Raw genomic sequence first — 22,288 nt, 5'->3', positions numbered from 1 at the left:
ACCCAGATCAAACACTACTCCAAACTTTTTTCTCTTATCCTGAATTCATTAGTGCAGGGGTCAAGAAGCTACTATAAATACAGAATAAATACAGAGTAATGGAGCAAAATAGTCTAATTTGCAACAGATTAGTTGACATTCTGTGCTGGAAAAAAGTCTTAACAGTTTTACAGATGTGAAATACTAATACACTTAGTACATTTGGATTTTTTTTGCATTTTAAGGACATAAAGATTATAAGATATTACAAAGAGGCATTATACACAAACACAAAACACACTGAAACAGAAGACAAAGGACAAGTAATTATTTTCAGTCTTCATTGGTTGTACATTATTTATTCTTTAGTGCTTTGGCCAAGCACTTACAGCTGTCATCAAACTCTGTTCCTGCACCACAGTGTTCTGAGAAAGTATTTCCTCTTGCACGCAGTTGTAAAATTTGTTTGTTTCCATTAAAGAAGCCAGTTGTGGTTCTGGTGGTTGTCTGATTGGGTTTGGAGGTGGTGGTTGGAGGCAGTGGAGAAAATTCTATATATTTGCATTAGTTTTGATGCAGTTTTAGATTAGTTATTCAGATAATCGGAAGATAATTTAAAGATAAAATTTATCAAAATTTTCTTGTGAATCCAGCCTTGTTTACAGTGTCACTGCTGAAACTTTTTTGGTTAAGTACAAAATCCTGTTGTGATAAATTAAATGTTATACACACAATATTGGCCCAAACCTAACTTCCAGTACACGCCCGGAAAGAAAGTCTCTGCAGATTATTTCTGAAAACAAGCAAAAGAAATTACATTAGCTAGCAAGTTAAAAGTATGTCCAGTATTATTTTGTGTTACCAGTAGAACCGTAACATGGCTAAATTTAAATGCGACAAAGTTATGCAACCTAATCAACAAATAGTTTATTTTTAAAAATTAACAAAACAATTACTATACAATAAAATGTTACTGTAAATGAATATTAATATAAATTGATAAAAAAAATTATATTGTTGCACTAGCCAGACTGATTAACAAACACAGAAAGGAAGTTAGGTGAACGAAAGAAGCAAGGTGCGTGCATCCGATGAAACGGTCTGTAAAGCTTATTAATAAATAGTACACTAAATTTGAAGATCAAAGCAGTGTAAATGGAATTTGCATTGCATCTCATGTCTGCATGTTTAATATGGATAATCAATGTGCCTTTCATTAGTTAGCTGTAATGCTTTTAGGTTTGAAGCAGCAAGAGCGTCCTCTGAAATTATGAGCATTTAAGAGAAATAATCTGATTAATAGAAAAAACCCTTGCATCATAAATTGCTCCTAAAGCTTTAAAACAACATAAACTTCTTGTTAAGCAAATATTTTAGAATGGTCAATGATAACACATCACTGAACTCGCTTATTTAGCTAAAAGAAAGACTAAACTGAAATGAACTGAAAAGTTAAGAAAAGCAAAAAAAAGTTTAAGAAGATTAAAAAACACTAAAAGTCATGTAATTATATTTGTTTTCATGCAATGCAAAGCATAATAAACTATTGTTACATATTTCAGAGTCATTTATTATTTTACAAACATTGGACATTACATATTTACAAACATACAACACTGAGTTGTACAAAAACATATCTCCAGTGCCAAAAAAGTAGACAAAAATACATTTAGAAAGAAATAGTCTGTAAACCATTATTTTTGTTGTTGCAATAGGTTCCTGGGAAAATATCTGACACCTTAATAATGTTATAGTTTACTGACCCACTATCTATTTTCATATAATCTGAAAATACACTCTCAATATTCACATGCTCTTTGTAAATGAAGACTGACATGTTCGTGTTTTTTGCTTTATTAGAATAAACGTGTCTCTCCTTTTCTAATGGGCTGTGCCTTTCTCAAAGCAAATGTCTTTGAGTGTACAAAGTACTTTTTCTTTAGAAATAAAGAAAGGTCAAATAAAATTCTTTAAGAAACACTGTACAACCAACACTGAATATTAAATATTGCTTGTTTATTTTTTTTCCCTGTTTAGTCTGATAAGGCAAACATTATTGAAATGTTCATTGAAAGTCCACTTAATTGGTGATATACAGCAAATAAACCTTTGGTTTAATTCAAACACCTACTATAACAAAAAGCAAAACTTCAGTCTTTAGGGTGGTTAAAATTCTATTTGGTCACATGTTGACATCGATGAATAAATAAAAATGTCTTAATGTTTGAATTAAAATAGTGGATGAATTTTACAGACAAACTCTCTTTGCCTTAATCATAAGCCATAACGCAACAGATGATCCAAAGTTCAAAAAATGAGAGTGGACACAACTTGTGCACTTGTGGATTCACAGCACTGCGAGGTCATGGCAGGATTTGGAGCGGACCTTCAGGGCCATCTTCTTGTTGTTCTTCGCCACAAGCCGATCCAGGAAGCGTCTGGCCTTTTTGGTGATGCTCTCTTTTCGCTTGTAGATGGAACGCCGGCGTTCGTTCATCTCTTTGCTGTCTCGCCTCAGTCGAATCTGCCTCACGATGCCCTCGAAGAGCTCGTGAACGTTGTGGTGGAGGGAGGCAGAGGTTTCGATGAACTTGCAGTCGAACATCACCGCGCAAGCCCGACCCTCTGCCATGGAAGATCAGGATTGTGTGAAACCATCGCCTGACCCCACAACACTAGCTTTACACAACATCATCACGCTATGATGCAAGTGTGCGAACGATAAGCATCACAGCTGTGCACTCACCTTCCACCGCCACCTCTCGAGAGCGTACTAAGTCACTTTTGTTTCCCACGAGGATGATGGGAATGTTTTCAGCTTGCCGGATGCGACGCAACTGGATTCGCAACTCTGAGGCGCTCTCGAAGCTGCTGCGGTCTGTGATGGAGTAAACAATGATGTAAGCGTTGCCCACCTGCATGCAGTAATCTTGCACCCAATTCTCATCTTCTTCCTAGAGAGTTCAAACAAGGGTTAAACACTGTAAGCGTACACATGCATATGAAGAATGAATATCAGAAAAATACTCTGTAACAGAAATAGTTATCTTTGTAAACTGTTCCAAACAAAGCCTAGATGCCAGACAGACGTCACAGAGAGAAGTCGTCAATAGTGGTGTAATTAAGGCCCAGAGCGATCAGTGTACTTGGCTGCGTGGTTAACAGCAGGGGCCAGCGGTATGTTGTTCGCTCACTACGGGGCATCACTTGTTGTCAATGGAGTTTAGCCACTGGCACCGAGTGGCCATGTTTTTCCACAGCGGCATGCAAAAGGGCATTGCAGCCCTGCAGGTGGGACTTGTGACTGCAGCTCTGAGTATAGACAGACTGGCAAACACATGCAATCCCCTGCAGACCAAATGCTTTCAAATTTTTTTAGAACTTTTCACTGTAGTTTACTAATAAGCTTATACAGCAACCTGCAGACTTACAGTACAAGGTATGATATGTTGATGTGTGATAATTCCATACCTGTTTTTCTGTTTCCCAAGTGTCCATTACAACTAGGGTGGTCTCCTCCCCATCCACTGTGAGGGTTCTCTCATATGTGTCCTCTATAGAAACACAAAAATCATTTATCAGTCAGTTTGGGCTGTGTATCTTAACCATAGTGAGACTCAATACCCTTCATTAGATTCTAGATTTGTGCCAGTTTTAGTTTTAGTCATAATGGACTAAAGAATTGTAGAAAGCTATCTATCTGGTATCTTATATATGAGTGTCATGCACACAAATTACAATTTACTCGGCTTTTGCCTTTAATAGGAATGGAATTTGACAGTGTGTTAACAAATAAGGATGTATTTGTTAACATCATGAACTTAAAATAAGCAATGTAGTTTTTCAGTATTTATTAATCCTTCTTATTTTTTTATGGCAATACAATTGCTCATGTTAATTCATTGTGAAATTTTTCTTGTTTTAAGAATGTATTAGTATATGTTGAAAGTAGCATGAACTAACATTAGTGTTTTTGTAAAGTGTTATGATATTTTTTTATTAATAATTAATGTGATTCAGTTTTACAAAGCAAAATGTGTTACGGTTACGGATTATAACTTGTACTTCGCACTGATCCAACAAACACCAACATTCTAAATTCTCATTCACATTGATCCAACAAATGTCCAAAATATAATTTTGACATCCAAAATAGGAAAAAGTATCTCAGACCTTTCACAGCAGCATTGCCGAGAAAGGATAAGAACAAAAAATCATTATGCTGCCATTACTGTGTTTATCAGTGATGAACTTGAACAGAGTTAAAGTATGTTTTTATAATCATTCATGTGAAAATTGAATGTGGAGCAGAACCACAGAAAAAGCATGAAATCGTGTCTACTTCAAACTGATTATGTGTAGCCAGCTTGACAAGAAAGATAAAACACTTTGCTTTGGAGTAAAACAGGCCTTAATTTTTCCACTTTCTGTTACTTTTCACTTAAAGACACACTTGACTATGACTTAAACATGTGAACACACCATAAAGAATAACAGTGTCCTTAATCAACTTCAGCGTCTCTAAAACTTGTCACTTAACATGACACTTAACATCGAAATGTTAAGGTCAAACCTACAATATAATCCAGATATGGACTAAAGGCTTTCCTGGAACGTTAAGAGGTGTTCTGCCTGGTCAATGCACATTTCAAAATGAAAATGAAAAGTATTTCCTGTCTTCAGTCTTGCTTTCATTTCATTCCTGAATAAGCAAGGAGATCACCTGCATAAAAAATTACCCCCTAGCAACAACTACAAAAAAGCCAGTTGTTACTTTGTGCACTTTTTGAAGTCCAAGTCATGCAAATTAATGCATCAAGAAGCATACAAAAACAAACTGGCTTGGATTTATTTATATGCAAACAGAAGTGTAGCATACTAATATCCACTGGTAAAGGAGTCAATAAACAGACATCAGCTTGTCAATGACATGATTATTTACAGCATGATGTTCTGCACAGGTCAAAGCGAAAACAGAAAAAAAAAAACAAGTAGGTCAATAGTTCTCCACTTACAGATGTAAAACGACAGTTTTCATGAAGGCATTTTGCATAACTGACCTATTAGGAAGCATTATAAAGACATTACAACAGTATTTAAAAACAACATATATGTGTACATATGTATGTGTATATAGTGAAGTAAAGCTTTGTTTTACCACCCCAATAAAGCTAATTAATGGTTAGAAAATGCAGATCTCTGATGGCAGCATTCATAAAGGATTGTCTCGCACCCTCAGTACACTAAAAGATGAAGTGGACTGGACAGATGGGACATCTAACACCATAGTGATGATTATAAAATCTGTCAGATGCTCATTTACATATAGCAGCAAAATAATCTAGACATGATTTTACGGAATATAAATACAACACTGACAACCTCAAAAAGCAGTGTATGCAAACATAAACGACCACAACACTCTAGACAACGGTTGGTACACAAATCAATGTACTGTGTGTACTGTTTGCACTGACTGATGTATTAATCAATACTGTCATACAATTAATGTTTCAGAATCAATCATGTCACATGCCAATTTATCGATCAGGCAGACCTAACAGTTTAGCCAAGGTTATATGAGGTTCTGGAATGCCATAAGATTTTACAGTAGAGAGGCTACATATAGAATCAATAACACAATATTAAGTTGCCAATTTGTTAAGACACATATTTGTAATCTACTGATTTGATATGTGGGCATCATATTTTTAAAAACATAAAACAATAATCCTAAAAAGCAATATTAACATTCATTGGAACTTAATACCTCCAATGTGCTTGTGAGCATCCTTCTCCTGTATTCCAGCGAAGATGTTGATGAGGCTTGACTTCCCCACACCGTGATCCCCCAACAAAACCACACGATAAAGACAATCTGATCCAGAGCTGTCAGACTCCGAGTCTGAAGACCAGTTGGCCCTTGAGTGGAAGCTCTTGTCTCCGGAGTGGTATGAGGCTGACTGGGCGAGCGGAGGGTGGTACGGGTCAGACGAGGAGTCTCTATCTCCCCGGGTCGCCTGACGGGAAGAGGGGATGGGAGTACTTGCTCTTCTTCTTAGGGGTTCCTTCCGCTCTTTCTGTGTGTTGAGCGTCATCTTATATACATTTGTATGCCTATTACAAAAGTGACATAGTTAGGATTGACAAACAAACAAACAAAAAGCTCATTTTGTCGTAATTAAAGGAGTATTTCACCCAAAAATGAAAATTCTTTCATAATTTACTCACCCTCATGTATGACTTTCTTTTGCAGAACACATAAGAATATGTTCTAAACACTGTTAACTAAACAACATCGGATCCTATTGATATTCTATTGTATGGCACAAAACCACTGAGACATTTCTCAAAATATTTCTAGAAATAGGTTTGGAATGACATGATGGTGACCAAATGATGACAATATTTTTATTTTGGGGGGAACTTTCTCTTCAACCAGCACATAAACCTTTAGTCACTATTCATCACACGTACATGGCACATTAGGGCTAGTTGTCACACAGAAAAGTTGTCACAAGGGCAGTATCTTAACTCAAATGTGTACAAATGTTTGTTTTCTCTAGCAGTCGTTTTGTTAGTAGGGTCATTTCAAATATCATCACATTTTTGCAGTAGCAAATTGTTGAAATTGTTTCATTTTGCTGCTTCGTGACAGATTTCAATGCTTCTTAAAGTAATCAAATAGTCTTTTATTAAACATGACAGTGAACTGTATCTTTTCGCAATAAATGTGGAAATGTAAAATTGTAGTAAAAAACGACAACAGAGAAAAAGTTAGTTAAGTAAACCCCACCCCATATGCATGCATTTTAATAAATAAAACTAAGCAACTTAACAAATTAGACAGATTCTAACAAAAGCACTTTTGCAATGTACTCACAACCATGCCCGTCAACGACTGCTTTCCACTTATAGCAGCTTATTCTCCAATGTACCGATCACATCAAATGAACCGTAACTGCAGGAATCAATCAGTTAGCGCGCAGTACAGGTTGATGTACAGACCGTGCAGAAACGCTACACCGCTGCAGTCATAGCAACAGCCTACTGACTTCCACAACGCATTTAAATATTCACGAGCGGAATCAAGGGTTTCTCTCATCTCGCGCGCTGTCACAAACTCGCGCTCCAGACCACGGACATCCATCGTGCGCAATGACACGCAGTCGCGCGCTGGCATCGCTGAGTTCACATCTCGTCTACTCACCTTTATCTCCACACAGGGGCTTCTCATTTCATCTCTACACTTCCTCAACCCCCTGATCTCATTCGGTGTGAAGTTGCATGTGTCTTTGTCATCAAACACAGGGGGACTCCCGTTGCCAGCTCAGCCTGAGTAATGTATGTTTACAATACGCACATAATCCATAAACACTGCTCAACGAACGGGCCCCTAGTTGTAAGTCTCGTGGGTCCTCGGTGAGCGTCTTTCAACATCATCCAGGGCCACGAAAAGTTGTCTCTTTTTAGCACCGTCCCACTCCAACAACATGACGTAGATCTTCTGTCATTTCCTGCTTAAACTGAGCTTGAATGTCATATTTTATCAGACGCTTCTCATTAGTCACGTTTCCTTGATGTGAAACTTCTGTTGAACGCGTATTGTTTTAATGGCATCACCGGAAAGTCACGCAAACCACAAGAGACCGAATTCTGAGCCAGTACTTGGATCGCTGTTTTGTGTATTTTTTATTCAGGGAGAAACTTCCAAAGTTGTTTCTTTACTTTGTGCTTACGCAATTTTCTAATGAACGCTGTCATTTTATTTAATCCATTATTTAATTTGATCCAGGTTTGTTTTCATTTCTAAAATTAAAATAAGATTTATTTATTGAAGAAAAGTCCTGGCTATGCAAGGTAATAAAGATCCAGAAAGAAATTGAGTAAATAAGCTTTATTCCTTGCCTTGATCTTGCAGTTTTAGCAGGATTTTTTTTATTCTCTGAGGCTTTTCTGAACCTTTTCCAAAGGAAACAACAGAAGTAATCAAACCCGTCGCCAGTACACTGGGGTGCTGAAATCCATAAGTGTTTACAGAGCAAAGCCTCGTTCCCACACATTGGTCAATTACATCAATGTCACCAAACTTCTGCTTTCAAGTTTTACAAAAAAGGCTCAGAAATGCTCCATTTACAGAATAAACAGAGTCATATATAGTCATAAAATGAAACACGAAGACTAACACGTTAAAGTTTCATTAATTGTAATGAAACTTGCTTGCTGACTGGTCCCAGAAACTACATGGGAAGATAGGCCTACAACGCACATCCAATGAAAATTGAAGGCATCTTGCAGTCACGTGAACTTAGCAAACATTTCTAAAACAAAATTACACATAACATGCTTTTCAGAAGTCTGAGATAAAACTAGTCTGGAAAAAAGTCATAGATATGTAAAACATAGGTCTTATTGTAAAGGAGCATTCTATTACTGTTTACAAAATGAAATAGTTACTGTACATGTGCAGGCTGTGTTGAATAATTTACAAGGCAATGCGATTTTCTTAATATGCAGACACATCAAAAGATTATGGCAAATACAGTACTGTAAAGCCTCTATACTGGACATAAAGACAAATAAAACAAATGAAACAATCAATCTAATGTTTTGACCTCTGCAGAATGTGATTTAATGAAGTGGCTTCCTTAATTTTCTTCTCTAATATACAGCAGCTCAAGTCAAGACTCAAAAAGGTAATGCCGTTAGCACAGGTTTATATGGGGAGTAAATCCTCTCGTGGTACACTGAGATGGACATCCATATCTGGAGTACACCTATAAGACAACAGAGTGACAGTGACAGTATACAGTTATTATAACACCTTAGGAAAAATAATGTCATAATAATTTAGCTTGTTTACACAGCCTAATAAAACACCAAAAGTCCTGTTTCTGTGCAGCACTACACAGAATTGCAAAATGGTTACTATCTCCAAACAAGTTTTAAACACATCCTCTGTCTGCTATAAGTGAGACAAACAGATATTCCTGCCCCCAAACTCAAAGTTGTTATGTCTAGCCCAGTCTGGCTACTCAAACAACAGATCCCTTTGGTGACTGCAAGGGGTGCAGAAGCTACCCTGTATAATGTTTAAACATAGTATTCAGAATAGACCTTATATGACAAACATCACACACAGTGCCAGGACAAGATTTAAGCCCTGTACAGCTCATCGGCTCTCAGGTTCCCTCAGTTTTTCATTTTACACAACCAACCTCCAAACTGCTTGTTCCCAAAATACACATTCAATTCGGTCACTTCATAATTATGCATCAATGGCCTAATGCATTTAGATACAAAATAAACAAATAAGTTAGGAATAAACTATATGACCGTTGTTTGCCTGCCTGAGATGAAGGGCTGCATCCCATCATGAAAAAGGGAAAAAAACTTGCCAGTTACATTTTTTCCCCAAAAGTACCCTAAAGGGGTGTCCACACACAGTCTCACAGCTGTGTTTATAGGGATGTCTGTAAATCAGGACTTCTTATGAAACATCTACCCTTAAACATGGCCGCCAAAGCCAGAGACAGTTTGTTTAAAACAGAAAACATGAGAACTTTCTCTGCTGGGGCTCTGGACATCTGCAGATACTAAAGTCATGTCTCTGTCACGAGCAGAGCAGGAAATTCCAGATCTGTTTATAATTATCTCCATTTAATGGAAACGTTTATAATTCGGAGCTCAGTGTGACATGATATGTAAAAACCCTAAACGTTCTTGTTTGTTTTCCACATTCTTTGTCCCATAGGTCAAAGGCCCTCAAGGACCAAAGGTCCATATGAATAAATCTTAACTGTGACAGAACAAAGTTCCCAAGGGTGAAGAGAGTTTGTGCGTGCATTCACTTATCACTTTTGCGGTCTGGAATAAAGTGTCTAATTGTTTTGGAGATATGACTAATTGTCATGGAGAGGAAAATGTTTTGGAACAGACTGTTGGGAAATGTGAAACCTTCATTAACCTTTAATGGACGCCGGGGATTCCATGAATGCGCAGCATTCTCTTGTTCTTCATTTATCTTTAAGATGGCCTTTGGAGTCTTTTCCAAAACTTTGTAATATAACACGATCTCCAGCCGCCTAATACTTTTTCCAAACTATGTCTTTGTTTGAAAGTAGAGGGTTCTTTGTCCTCAAACTTACGTTGGAGCTACTTGAAGACACACCTTCGGGTCAGAATTACTACTTGTGCATCTGCATTGTTTCTAAACAAGGGCTGAATGGAGACACTTTTGTGTTTTTGTATTTTGTGGGTTGTTACACCGTGTCTACACCGGACGCGACAGGCGCGACATGACTACCTGCTGGGTTTGTCGTGTCACGCCGCACCGCATCCAGTGTGGACAAAATTTGAAATTATAATTGGTTCTAATGCGTTTCTAATGTCTTTTGTCATGTTGTGTCGTGCGGTCGCGTCCAGTGTAGATACGGTGTTACATTCCAAAATGCATCACAACGCAATTCACAACTCGCACTGCATTCTTAAAGTTGCCACAAGTAGTGTAAACGGTTCAATTTTACATTGATTTTTTCTTTCATAGAGCAACATGCTTTTTAAGTTAGAGTCAGTGTGCTTATTGTAAATCACCTGAATAATAGCATTTCACTGTAATTTTTTGCTTCAATTGGCTTTACAAGTTATTTCAACTTACTATTTTAAAGTAATAGTTCACCTTCAAAATAACAATTGTGTCATTATTTACACGCCCTCTTGTCATTTTAAACCTGTATGACTTTCTTTCTTCTGCAGAACACAAAAGTAGAGATTTTGAAAAAATGTTGGTAACAGAAAACCAACATTGTTCGGTTACCAACATTTTTCTAAATATCTTCTTTTGTGTTTTTCAGAAAAAAGAAAATCACACAGGTTTAAAATGACAACAGGGTGAGTAAAGGTCTTTGCACATACAGTCCGAAATTTTCGGATGCGTTTTTTTCGTATTTGGCTCTCGTTTGTACGGTGTCTCTGAATTCTTAAAAAAGGCCACTCAAAATGCTTGCTACGGATGCGAAAAACCCGGTCCGATTTTTTTTTGTGAAGGACGAAAATATCGGAGGCAGTGTGTAAATGTGATTGACACAACGTGAGGTCGTATTTATTTTTTAATGTGCGGAAATTTCGGATGCAGATTTCTGACTCAATGTGCAATGGGCTTAAATGTTGACAGAATTTTCATTTTGAAGGTGAACTATTCCTTTAATGTTTTACATTCCTAAACATCAAAATAGGTTTAGCACTTTACATCAGTTCTACTGTAGCATCAGCAACAAAATTTTAAATAATAATTTAGAGTGTTTATTATTTATAGATTTACATATAACACAGTATAACATCACTGGGGGTTGCCCAAACACTGAAGTATGTTTGTGTCCTAACCCAAATAGAACTGTCACAGGCTGTGTTCTTATCACATTGTTTGGGATCGCCTATAGAAGAAGGCTCTTGAAAGTGAAGTTTTCTAAGTGTTGCTGTTCTATATCTGTTTATCAGAAGAGTTACGGTCATATTAACCTTCATTTAAGTGGCCAGTTATTATGAGAACTTTTTTTCAACTTGTTCCAAAACGCATAAGTGCATATACTAGAGAGCTTGGCAGGGTTCTGGGATTAATCGAGGACATAAGAACTCTGTTCCGTGTGATAAAATGCTGTTTGCTTCAATAACAGATGTCATCATACACCTACTTATCTGATTTGAGGAAAACATCTGGAAAGATCTCTCTCCTGATGTTTGGTCTTGATAGTTGCAGTTCACGAATACTCTTCATGAGCTCTTTGTTCCTCTGCTCCAGTTGAATTATTTCCTTTAAAAATAAAAGAGATTTTTTTAACAGTTGATCATGCAGTTATAGTTCATTCTTTAAAAAAAATAGTACTATGCTTTTGTTACTACTTTGTTAATTAAAAAAATTCTACATATCACCTGTCTGTGCATATGGATCTCTTCCCTCATCCTGTGGTTTTGTGAGGAAATCAGTTTGACAACGGGAGGGACGTAACATGCATGCTTCTGAAAATAAACCACAAAGATATTTTCTAAAACATCAAATAAATGTACGAGAAGAGTTTCAAACAGTAATGGCTCTTCACCTCAACAAAAGCAGACAGAACTCCCTGTTCTTTCTGTTGGCGACGTCTCTTTAAATTGACCATTTCTTTCTCAAACACCACACTCACATCTTCCTTCTCATTCTAAGAATATTTTTTAAAAGAAAACAATAAACATTATGATTGTTAATAACTATATTTATTTAATAAAGGATTTTCAAAGATGTACCTGAGTTGTATTCAATTTGCTTATCAGGTGGCCAAAATGTCTACATTTAAACATTTATTAAATATAAACCGCCAAATACCACTTTGTCAAGTCCTGTCAATATTTTACCTGCTGCACATCCCTCAGTCTTTTCAGCTGTCTCTCCATGTCTGCAATCTGCAGGGCCTTGACTGGGAACTTCATATCTTTGTATGTCTTCAAACTGTGCAGTTGCTTTTGAGCCGCCATCACTTTTGCTTTCACCATATCCAGCTGCTCCTGCAAACCTGTGCTCACAGAAGATACCCAGACTGCTTGCTATGGTTTGGTGCTGTATATTTTGCACTACCATTAATGACTATTGAGTACAAACAAAAACATACACTGGTGACCTGTAATTTTTTTTAGCAGGGATAATCAAATAAATAATTCGGATGTAATGGATTACAGTATGGTAAACTAACCACTGAGTTGTGTCTGTGATGTTTCATTTGCATCTGTCAGCTCTGCTTTGATACTTGTAATTTGACTGTCACTCCATCGCTTCAACCCTGCCATTGATCTCTAGACAGAAGGGGGTAGAAATGCTCATAACCTAGTAAAATGCTTATAATTTAACACTGAGGCCCGGTTTCATAGACAAGGCTTAGCCTAGGCCAGGACTACGCCTTAGTTAATTTAGGCTATTTAAGTCACTTTTATTAAAATGCCTTAGAAAAAAACATTACTGATGTGCATCTTGAGACAAAACAATGGCACTGACATATTTTAAGATATGTCAGGGCAAGTTATTTTCAGTTGAGAAAGCTCAAAATTCATTTTAGTCTGGGACTAGTCTTAAGCCTTGTCTGTGAAACCGGGTCATAGTATTTAAACTTACTAAATCTAAAAACTTTACTTCTACATTTAAGCTGGAAAAAAAATACATATATAGACTTTATAACCTTTTATACTTCTTGCTCACCCTCATTTGTTCTTGCTGGTTAAGCAGGTCTTTATCCCTAGAGAGCGAGTTTCTGTCTGTATCCACAATGCTCCTGGCTACCTGCAGGTTCATCTCTTGAAGTTGCTCACAATGCTCCTCCAGATCTTTTATAGCCTCTCTCCTGGACATGATGAGTAACTACAATACAGTAGAATGGATTTCATGACATACATAAATAAGAGAAGCAAACATCTACTTTCTTGCGGTACGCACCATTAATTTTTTTATATTTTTTGTTGTGGTAACTTGATCCTGCATCCTTTTTTCAGTTCTCTTAGTGAATTTGGGGAATGTTGTGGAATCATTGTGGGTAGTGCTTTGTTGGGGTTTTGCTGTACATAAAATTGAATTAAAAAATAAATGCATAAAGCAGACTGTTAATCGTTATTGTAATGCTTAGTTATATCTTACCTGATATACCTGTCTGATGTTGTCTGGTTACGAAAGTCTCTTTGTTATTCTGTTGTGGTAGTAGTGTCTTGTGAGGAGCTGCCCAGAGCAGATGAGGTTCGGTAGTTCGCTGCCATTTGCTGTAATCCTTAAAACATAAATTTAACAGCTGTATTACTTATACAGACAGTAATCTTCAACAGGAAAGTAAATGTAGTATAGGTCCAACTTTTTCATAACTACTATAAAATATTGTGCCCCTAACATTATTTTTCGTTTTAGTTGTAATAAAATCCACAAATTAACAGGTTATATTTTGATATGGGTAAACAATTCAATCATAAAAAAAAACATACCACCGGAGTAAAGTTGCTTGTACGTAATCTCAAGTTCAGTGTCATGATATCGTACTTTTAGCTGGTTGAAACAAGAAAGTTGCCATAAGTTTGCCATGGCAACCGCAGGTCCATGACTGCATACAATATAGGTCTGCCGCCATCTAGTGGACATGTTGAGCACGTGCGTTTTGGGATACATTTCCTGTTTAAACTTCCTGATTTTTTTACATTCTAAAACAGTTTGAAGTGATTGCATTCGAGTCAATATACGTTTATTGTTGTATTGTTTATTGGTGCATTTTCAGCTCAGATTATTTGTCATACAGAAAAGCAAGTTGATTTAACCACAATGTACAAAACAAACAGAAAAAATGTAAGACAGGGTCGTAATAGCATTATGAAATGATTTAAATATCTTAAATTATCAAAAAAATAACCAATATTAAGATTTATATTAATTTGCATGATAAATTCAAAAAGCTGTGTATCAAGCAAAGTTTCCCACATAGGCTACATTTAAATGATACTGTTATTCTAAATAAATAGAACATTTTACATCCACCTTCCAGTACACAAAAAAGATCAAATGTAATAAATGTTTTACACACACACACACACGCATGCACGCACGCACGCACGCACGCACACACGCGCGCACACACACACACACACACACACACACACACTGAACAGCCCAGTGTTTGTTGACATGGCACAAATATAGAAATAGCCTAGATCTCTTCCATGGAGTAAAATCATACAGAAAACAGATGTTTTGTACAGTCGTCTACTATAATAAAAAGGTAATCATGATAGCTGCAGGTTTTTCTGGATGAGGTTTTGATTGGCACAAACAGCATGGATGACATCATACAGTGTTGTTGTTGTTAATGTCCATGCGACTGATGAGCTCGGTGACAAGCGTCTGCAGAGTCTCTGAGCGCATTTTGCTCACTTCAAGCACGGCTTCATGATTGACAGTCTCGTTGTCCTCATAGCTTTTCACAACTTTGTTAGTGATGAGAGAAAGACCGAAGACTTTCATGCCACAGTGACTGGCAACCAACACTTCTGGCGCAGTGCTCATACCTTTAAAGGCAAATGATGAATGAATGAATAATGTGATGCATCTGGCTATCAACCAACATGACTTACTACTTAAAATTGGAGTGTATATTTTCTGTGCTACTACCATGACCAAATAATGTAAAAAAATCAATTGATAGACGATATCCTGATGATATGGTCATTTAATTGATTAAATGAGACACATGATTCTTACCCACTGCGTCCACATCCAGTCTGTGTAAAAGTCGGGCTTCAGCTATACTCTCAAAGTTGGGCCCTCCCACCATGCAGTACACACCCTCCTGGACATACTGAGAGATGCCCATGGTCTTACAGATGTCAAATGCCATCTTCCGTAAGCCTTTGTCATACACCCCAGACATGGGTGGAAATCGTGGACCAAATCTTGGAAATACAAACAAACGATTACAATCCTTGTACTAATCTAAAATGAATGAAATGTTCCAATACTGAATAAATCATTTGCCTTGATATCAAACAAATAGGTTTTCTCAACTCACATCAGTGTTTTCACAAACAGATACTCACTTATCATCATTCGGTCCATTAAGTGGGTTCAATCCAGCTAGTCCAGGGAAATTAATGTGGTCACGGATGATCATAAGATCACCACAGCTGTAACTGTCCGCTAATGATCCAGCAGCATTAGTCACAATCAGGGTTTCAACACCCAGAAGTTTGAACACTCTTACTGGAAAAGTGACCTGAGAAACACAAACAGATTTTATACAGTACGTGTTGAATAATGTGTATCAAAATCCATTTTCAACAACAACAAGCACTTACAGTATCATCACTAATCATAAGCTTGCTGCTGTACTGTAAACCACATTAATCTATGTGTTATGCAAACCAGACAAAAGTTTCATTGAATGCTCATTTGTGCTTTGGCATACAGCATGTGATTCAGATCAGCATGATCGGCTTGGTGCGAATGAACTGGCATTAAAACGGAAAAAGGAATCTGCCTGTTCTGTCTTTATTTTGGAACGAAGCAGATGACACCAAATGAATAGAGTGTGGTTTTGTACTGTAATGACTATTTGTAACCCAAATTGACTTGACTTATCAAAGTAGACTGCTGTCAAAAGTTTAAAAAAAAAGGCAAACCTTGCTTAGCGAGTGTCCTTCATACATGTGAAATCGTCCCTGCATGCACACACAAGTCTTCCCTTTAAGCTGCCCAAAAACCAAACGTCCAGCATGGCCTTATACTGTTTGCATATACAAAAAAAATAGTAAGACTTTTTCACGTTTCAAAAGGAGAAAATAAATGTATGCTCTGTGCTGTCTCACCGGTGCTTTGAGGAAAGCTGGGGATGTCTGAATATTTGAAGAAGTCTTGGCACTTGAGGGCATCTGCCAGCAGACCCAGTCCAGAGCCACAGATGATGGCCACTTTAGGTCTGTGTTGTGTATGGGAGAGCAGCCAGTCTGCTGTTTTCTGGTAGTCCTCATGGCTTGAGATGACAAAGAACTGAACACTCACTTACTGTCTATATTCACTTACAAATGAGAGAGCATCTATCCTTTTTAGCCAATAATAAGTGCATGTTTGCAAGTAGGACCAGAGTTCAAGCAAGGAAAAGATGAACAAACCTAAAGATGAAGTTACATTCTGAAAAATTTGACAGTTTTGGGTTAGTCAGATGAGTGCAGAACAGGTGTCTTCATGCGTTTCTTGAAGGTTGGGATGTACTGTACAGGTTGGGTGGAGAGCTAATTCCACCGGAGAGGAACAGAACGTTTTGTGGATAAGAAATTGCTCATGTAGAGATCATAAATGGCGAGAGAGGACTTAAAGGGAATAAAAAAATAAAAATAAAAAATGCTTTCATTATTTATTCACCCTCATGACATTTCAAACCTGTTTGACTGACTTTCTTTGGCAGAACACAAAAGAAGATATTTTGAAGGATGTTAGTAACCAAACAACATCGACCTCTATTGACTTCCATTGTATGGACACAAAACCACAGAGACATTTTTCAAAATATCTTCTTTTTGTTCCACAGAGAAAAGAGTCATATACAGATTTTAAAAGACACAAGGGTGAATAAATGATGACAGAATTTTAATTTAATGAGGTTAACTATTACTTTAAAGCTGAGTGAGATTAGAGGGAAATATTACATTTAATGCATGAATTATTCAAAAACAGACTGTTAAACGATTACGGATTATCTGCGGCACGCTGTGGACTATATTCTAAACATAAAAGTATGTTTTGAAATACAGCTACAGTACCCAACTGTTGCATTGTTAACTGAATTCAGTATTTTCAGATGTATATAAAACCCTGTGGTTATGTTGGTACAATTGGTTTAAAATGCTTTTGTCATTCTGTTCAATTAAATGGATTACAATAAAACACTTTTAACTGCTGTATAAAATAGAACAGAAGTTTTACATTTCTTGCCTTTGAAACGGACATACTCAGATAAATCTGTTTTCAACCTTTTATTAAATAAGCAAATGTAACTTACCAGTTCTGATCTTTACTATGCATGTTGTTCTGAGATCGTCCTGGAGGAAGTTTTAAACTGAAGATGTGATCCTGAACTGAAGCAGTATGTGGATGACAGAGCAGCTCTGTCCTGCTGATTTATGTGTACCGAATCTCTGACATCACTAACACACACAAACCTTCTGATTGGTTACAACTCAGTGTTATAGTTTGTCTTGCCAAATTAAATTCCTTGTAATTTGAAGGTTTGTCACAGGTTAAATATCCGAAAGGGAAATTGAACTTTCAACGTGATTTGGAACACGTAAGGTTTTATGAGTAGAGATTTTTAAATGTTACATAACAATGTTTTTTTTACATGTTTCAGACAAGGCTGCAAAGTTTAATCTCATTAGTAGTGACATTTTATGACTTTATGGTTCTAATCATAGAATCAGTGATTATAAATTGAAATCATATGTCAGTAATAAAAACAAAAACTACTAATTATATAGCAACAACGTCAAACGAAACAAATTCTCTGGATTTTAACTGCCTTCCTATTATGCATTTTTTCAGCAGTACCAAATAAAAATAAGTGGTTTATATCGGTTTGAAAGAGAACAGATATTCACAACGTGTTAGATCAGTCTAATCCAGCATGTCATGTCTCATATAATAGATAATTTGATTTAACAATAGATGGAAGATTAAGAGTTTATGCATAAAATTATAATCAACTTTTTGACATTTGGTCTCGCTTTAAGCTTCTTTTTATGACACATAATGTAGTATTGTCTTATAAAGCATGTAGCAGATCAGGTTTGTGGAATGAGCTGCCAATGGGTCCAGATCAAGTTCTGCCACAGGACTGATGGCATGTGAGGCCCATTACCGGGGCGACAGACTCCACCCAAAATCTAAAGCATGGGACCAGAAAAATTCAATTTGGGTACCTCACAAGGTTTGTCTGATTGAAAGCAACTAATCACTTTCAGATGGACCAAATCCCAAAAATGCTCCTGACATTATTACAAGCGTAATATCTCAAAGAGTAGTAGTGTCAAGCTTCTATTTGGCTTATATTACCTCCTTTTGACTAGTTCCTTTTATACTCAAAAGTGTAGTGAAAAGTAGGAATCAGGAAACTTAAGGAATAATATGAAGTCAGCCATGAAATAAAGTCCTATTGTCCTATTGCATAACCAGATCAATTTATTCACCCTCTTGTCATTTCAAACCTGTATGACTTTCTTTCCTCCGCAGAACACAAAAGAAGATATTTTGAGGAACATTGTTAACTGGGCCCCATTGACTTGGGGGACAATAGTCAATAAGTTTGACGTCATTACACAAAAATATTTGACTGCAAAACTGAACAATTACAATCTGTTAGTGTCAAGAACATCACATTTTAAAGGACAAAACTAAAAGATTCACCAAAAAATGACATATTCTAAAGTTATATTCCAGCACTCGATATCACAAATCAAATGAAATTCTATAAAACAATTTTACTATGAAGGTTCTTACTAAACATTTATCTAGCACTTTAACAGAAAACATTCAACTCTAGACAATAATATTTACATTTTTGCCATTGCTCGCTCACATACCAGCAGTCTGGCAATGCTGAGGGAGTTAAAATCTGAAAACCTTTTGTCCCAAGTGGACGTTGTGAATCCTGCATATAGGTCACATATAACTGGGCTCATGTGAGGGATACAATGTAATCAGAGAGGAAGACAGTTAGAGAGAAAGACAGAAATTGACAGGCTGACAGTGTGTACTTCTTTCTCTGTAACTACATTAACAATGAAGAGTGCCAAGTATAACCTATTCATCTCTCTCTCTCTCTCACTCTCTCTCTCTCTCTCCATCTGCTCAGAAGTAATCTGTGGCACATGAGGCACATGTGATTTTTACCCACTGGAATCTCAATTAAATTCTACAAAATAAACAGAATAAAACAGATAGTGAAAGACTTTCAGTGCTGTAAAAAAATTGATGTGCAAAGTTATTTTTTATCTGTGACTTAAATATTGAAAAGTCATGGTAAACCACTGAAACAATTAAACGTAAACATATCACAAAGGGCCACAAAAAGCAGCAAAAATGTCCAAGACAAAAAAATTGGAAAGCAAAATTAAGGCAGAATGTATGTAGAGTTAGAAAAAACTCCCTTACAATAATGTTAATCACGTAAAGTAAACAATGGCCTCAAAATCAATTCAAGGGTCAAATATTGTCCTTTATTAAAAAAAAGTTTTTTTTTGACATTACAGCTTACAAGCAATCTTATATCATTAAAAAATGTAAATATAATGATATAAAAGTACACAGTGCATCGGAACGTGCCAGACATTTCTGATGCGCGAGGCATTTCACATGCTTCACAATACTCATTCTATGAGCTCAGGCTGGCCGGTCATGCGGAGGTGTGCAGTAATTGGAGTTTAGTGAATCTGCTGGGAAACTTGTGACTTGTGGAATGGTCATGTATGATCAAGTCCTTATCCTAAGCCCTCACCTCTATTTATTGTTTGATGAACCAACGTAGAAGGGTAAGGTAAATATAACAATTGTGTTTATATATGGGTGTCGTCCGGTTTAACTTGAACAAAATTTTCAAAGGCAGATTGCATTCCTGTCTTATTACTCAGAAACACTTGCAGAATGCATTTGACAGATGCATTAATTCAAAGTCACGTACAGTGTTTGTAAGATACACATTTTCATGACATGTCTTCCTTGGAATGAAACCCATGACCTTTGTGGTGCTAAAACAATTTTTTACCAACTGAGTTACAGGAATGTATTTTAAACAATATGCATTGGAAAAAGCGCAATACAAATAAACTTTAATTAATTGCAATATATATTCAAATATAAAAATAAATACATTCTAATTTATATGATCATTTTTGTAAATATCATGTTTTATTATTAAACATTTATCAATATTTTTGTATATTCATAAATTTTAACTTTTATAATTTATAAATTTTATTGATAGTATTTTTTTTGCATTTTTATTATAATCTTATTTTATGTTTACTATACTGTTGTCAAATTTAAGTCAGTGGGCCCTATTTTCACGATCTAAGCGCATGGTTTAAAGCGCACGCATGGTAGCATGGTCTAAACGGGTTGTCCCGATTCTCTTAAAGAGTAATGGGTGTTTTGTGGGCCAAGCATGCAGTAAACCAATTAGAGTCTCATCTACCATTCCCTTTTAGAGCCAGTTGCGCTCGCGCCATGGCGGATTCGCTATTTACATGGCGGAATTCGAAAAAGCACACACTTCTCCAGAAAGGAAACGCGTCTGCTCATGCGAGAAGTTAAAGCGCGCAAGCATACCGTCTAAGCCGGATTTTTATCTTTATGTCCACAATAATAATATTTCACATTGTAATCCATTTATTTGTAATATTTGCCATTATTGTGTGCTGCTGCGCATCCCTCTGAGTGTAATAAGCAGAATGTACGAGCACTGTGCACCCGCCTATAGGCGCATATTCCTAATGCACCCTTTAAATAGGCTAACTAAAAAAAATTGCCCCATTGACTTTAGACCAGGTTTGAGTTGGTCTATGGCGCAGTATATTTTCAGTTCCTCAAAATAGCAACGCGCCAAAAATGCGCCTGAGCACACCTCTTTTTTAGACCAAGGCGCCCATGGGCGCACAAATGAGCGCAAATGCATTTGCTATTTAAACAACGCGGCGCAGGACGGGAAAATGAGAACTGCGTCGGGTGGAAACTAGCAAAAACACTTGCGCTGCGCCTTGCGCCACATTGATCTGGTATAATGGGGCCCAGTGTGTTAAACAGTGTTAAACATACTGAGAAAAACAGTTTTCTTAATGTACTTAATTTAACAAGTTAAATAACAAGTTAATTCAACACTTTTGTCACATGTTTTCATGATCAATCATTAATCTTGATCCATTCACATGAATGATCTGTGTGGTGTTAAAATTAAACTTTGAACTTGAGCTGGGCATTTCTTGTTCCCAGCATGCTTTCCATGAGACTACAATATGAGTATTTTTTAAGTTACATGTTATATTATAAGAGAAAGACTTGTTGGATCAAGTTTAATGTTCATTTATCTTGGTGCTTTTTTTTTGAGTATATAAAAAACATAACTTTATAATGTGCAACCAATGTACATATTTTTTAAATGTTAATTAAACTGATTTTTTAGTTTAATAATAATCCATATTTAGTTCGATTTCACTTTAGATTCTCTATTGACTTTGATTATTTTAGATTTCATTTGAATGAACATCTTAAATGACACCAGCTACAATGCAGCATTTTGTCCTGACATGACCACGGAAACACTCCTCTCCCCTTTGCCCCTTCACAGGCCATATGAAGGTGAGTCTGTGTGAGTCAGTCTGGGTCTGAATCTTAAGCAGCTGACCCTAATCCTCCAGAACATATGGAGCAGGGTCATCCATGTACATCTGGCTACGCTGCTGGGTGCCAAGAGCCAAGGACAGCCAGGAAACATGTAGCACGGCGATTAAGGGCGAGCTCTTGGAAATCGACTCCCAGGACGTGTGTGCCCGCAATGGCCTCTATTACTGTTAAGAGACAACTCGGTCTTCCAGTGTGCAAATTGATACAGTATGTGTTTATATATGAAAGTCACATACAGTATCCTTCCCCTTAGTGACACCATGATTAAGTCGGCTTGATTAATGTGTTATTATAGCCCGATGCTACAGAGCATGCTATATTATGAAAATCTGATTTTAATGGACCTGCATTGATAATCGGTCATGTGAA

General features: G+C 36.7%; 4 protein-coding genes across 9 annotated transcripts in view; all 4 read right to left on the bottom strand.

The window, feature by feature from the left end:
* Positions 1-344: 344 nt before the first annotated feature.
* ovgp1 (oviductal glycoprotein 1) overlaps positions 345-22,288 on the bottom strand; it is a 116,918-nt gene continuing 94,974 nt past the window's right edge. Inside the window, 2 exon segments of the mRNA XM_057362608.1 lie at positions 345-360; positions 362-530. Of these exon segments, the coding sequence (XP_057218591.1) occupies positions 345-360; positions 362-530 (185 nt within the window).
* rem1 (RAS (RAD and GEM)-like GTP-binding 1) lies at positions 1,543-7,743 on the bottom strand. Of its 3 annotated transcripts, none has more exons than XM_057362617.1 (5): positions 6,863-7,742; positions 5,750-6,096; positions 3,451-3,533; positions 2,726-2,933; positions 1,543-2,604 (listed from the first exon to the last, which is right to left on the bottom strand). In XM_057362617.1, the coding sequence occupies exons 2-5, from the start codon at positions 6,075-6,077 to the stop codon at positions 2,327-2,329; spliced, it is 897 nt and encodes a 298-aa protein (XP_057218600.1). In that variant the 5' UTR covers positions 6,078-6,096; positions 6,863-7,742; the 3' UTR covers positions 1,543-2,326. The 3 variants fall into 3 exon arrangements, with proteins under 3 accessions (XP_057218600.1, XP_057218599.1, XP_057218601.1); XM_057362616.1 differs by having other exon boundaries at positions 7,190-7,742; XM_057362618.1 differs by having other exon boundaries at positions 5,750-7,743.
* Positions 7,871-14,027, bottom strand: lg20h20orf96 (linkage group 20 C20orf96 homolog). 4 transcript variants are annotated; one of them, XM_057362609.1, is made up of 10 exons: positions 13,972-14,027; positions 13,637-13,763; positions 13,439-13,557; positions 13,205-13,363; positions 12,705-12,804; positions 12,370-12,527; positions 12,075-12,176; positions 11,908-11,994; positions 11,670-11,788; positions 7,871-8,756 (listed from the first exon to the last, which is right to left on the bottom strand). In XM_057362609.1, the coding sequence occupies exons 1-10, from the start codon at positions 14,014-14,016 to the stop codon at positions 8,696-8,698; spliced, it is 1,077 nt and encodes a 358-aa protein (XP_057218592.1). In that variant the 5' UTR covers positions 14,017-14,027; the 3' UTR covers positions 7,871-8,695. The 4 variants fall into 4 exon arrangements, with proteins under 4 accessions (XP_057218592.1, XP_057218593.1, XP_057218595.1 ...); XM_057362610.1 differs by having other exon boundaries at positions 11,908-11,991; XM_057362612.1 differs by having other exon boundaries at positions 13,646-13,763.
* Positions 14,235-17,666, bottom strand: pnp4a (purine nucleoside phosphorylase 4a). The gene is given in 6 exon segments (XM_057362619.1): positions 14,235-15,042; positions 15,236-15,426; positions 15,571-15,746; positions 16,153-16,256; positions 16,339-16,502; positions 17,529-17,666. Coding segments are annotated over 6 exon segments (879 nt in total). The 5' UTR covers positions 17,552-17,666; the 3' UTR covers positions 14,235-14,821.

The sequence above is a fragment of the Triplophysa rosa genome, linkage group LG20 (assembly GCF_024868665.1).
Source record: "Triplophysa rosa linkage group LG20, Trosa_1v2, whole genome shotgun sequence".
Taxonomy (NCBI): Eukaryota; Metazoa; Chordata; class Actinopteri; order Cypriniformes; family Nemacheilidae; genus Triplophysa; species Triplophysa rosa.
This window is presented reverse-complemented; position numbering and strand designations above follow the sequence as displayed.

What these genes read in the sequence shown, in the direction of transcription:
- rem1 (XM_057362618.1), bottom strand. Translation starts at nt 6,077, where the DNA reads ATGACGCTCAACACACAGAAAGAGCGGAAGGAACCCCTAAGAAGAAGA. An exon ending in TGCTCACAAGCACATTGGAG is followed by an intron (nt 3,534 to 5,749) that starts GTATTAAGTTCC and finishes GTGTTTCTATAG; the next exon opens with AGGACACATATGAGAGAACC. An exon ending in TCGAGAGGTGGCGGTGGAAG is followed by an intron (nt 2,605 to 2,725) that starts GTGAGTGCACAG and finishes CTTCCATGGCAG; the next exon opens with AGGGTCGGGCTTGCGCGGTG.
- lg20h20orf96 (XM_057362609.1), bottom strand. Translation starts at nt 14,016, where the DNA reads ATGACACTGAACTTGAGATTACGTACAAGCAACTTTACTCCGGTG. An exon ending in ATCACAGACACAACTCAGTG is followed by an intron (nt 12,528 to 12,704) that starts GTTAGTTTACCA and finishes CTGTGAGCACAG; the next exon opens with GTTTGCAGGAGCAGCTGGAT. An exon ending in GACTGAGGGATGTGCAGCAG is followed by an intron (nt 12,177 to 12,369) that starts GTAAAATATTGA and finishes AAATATTCTTAG; the next exon opens with AATGAGAAGGAAGATGTGAG.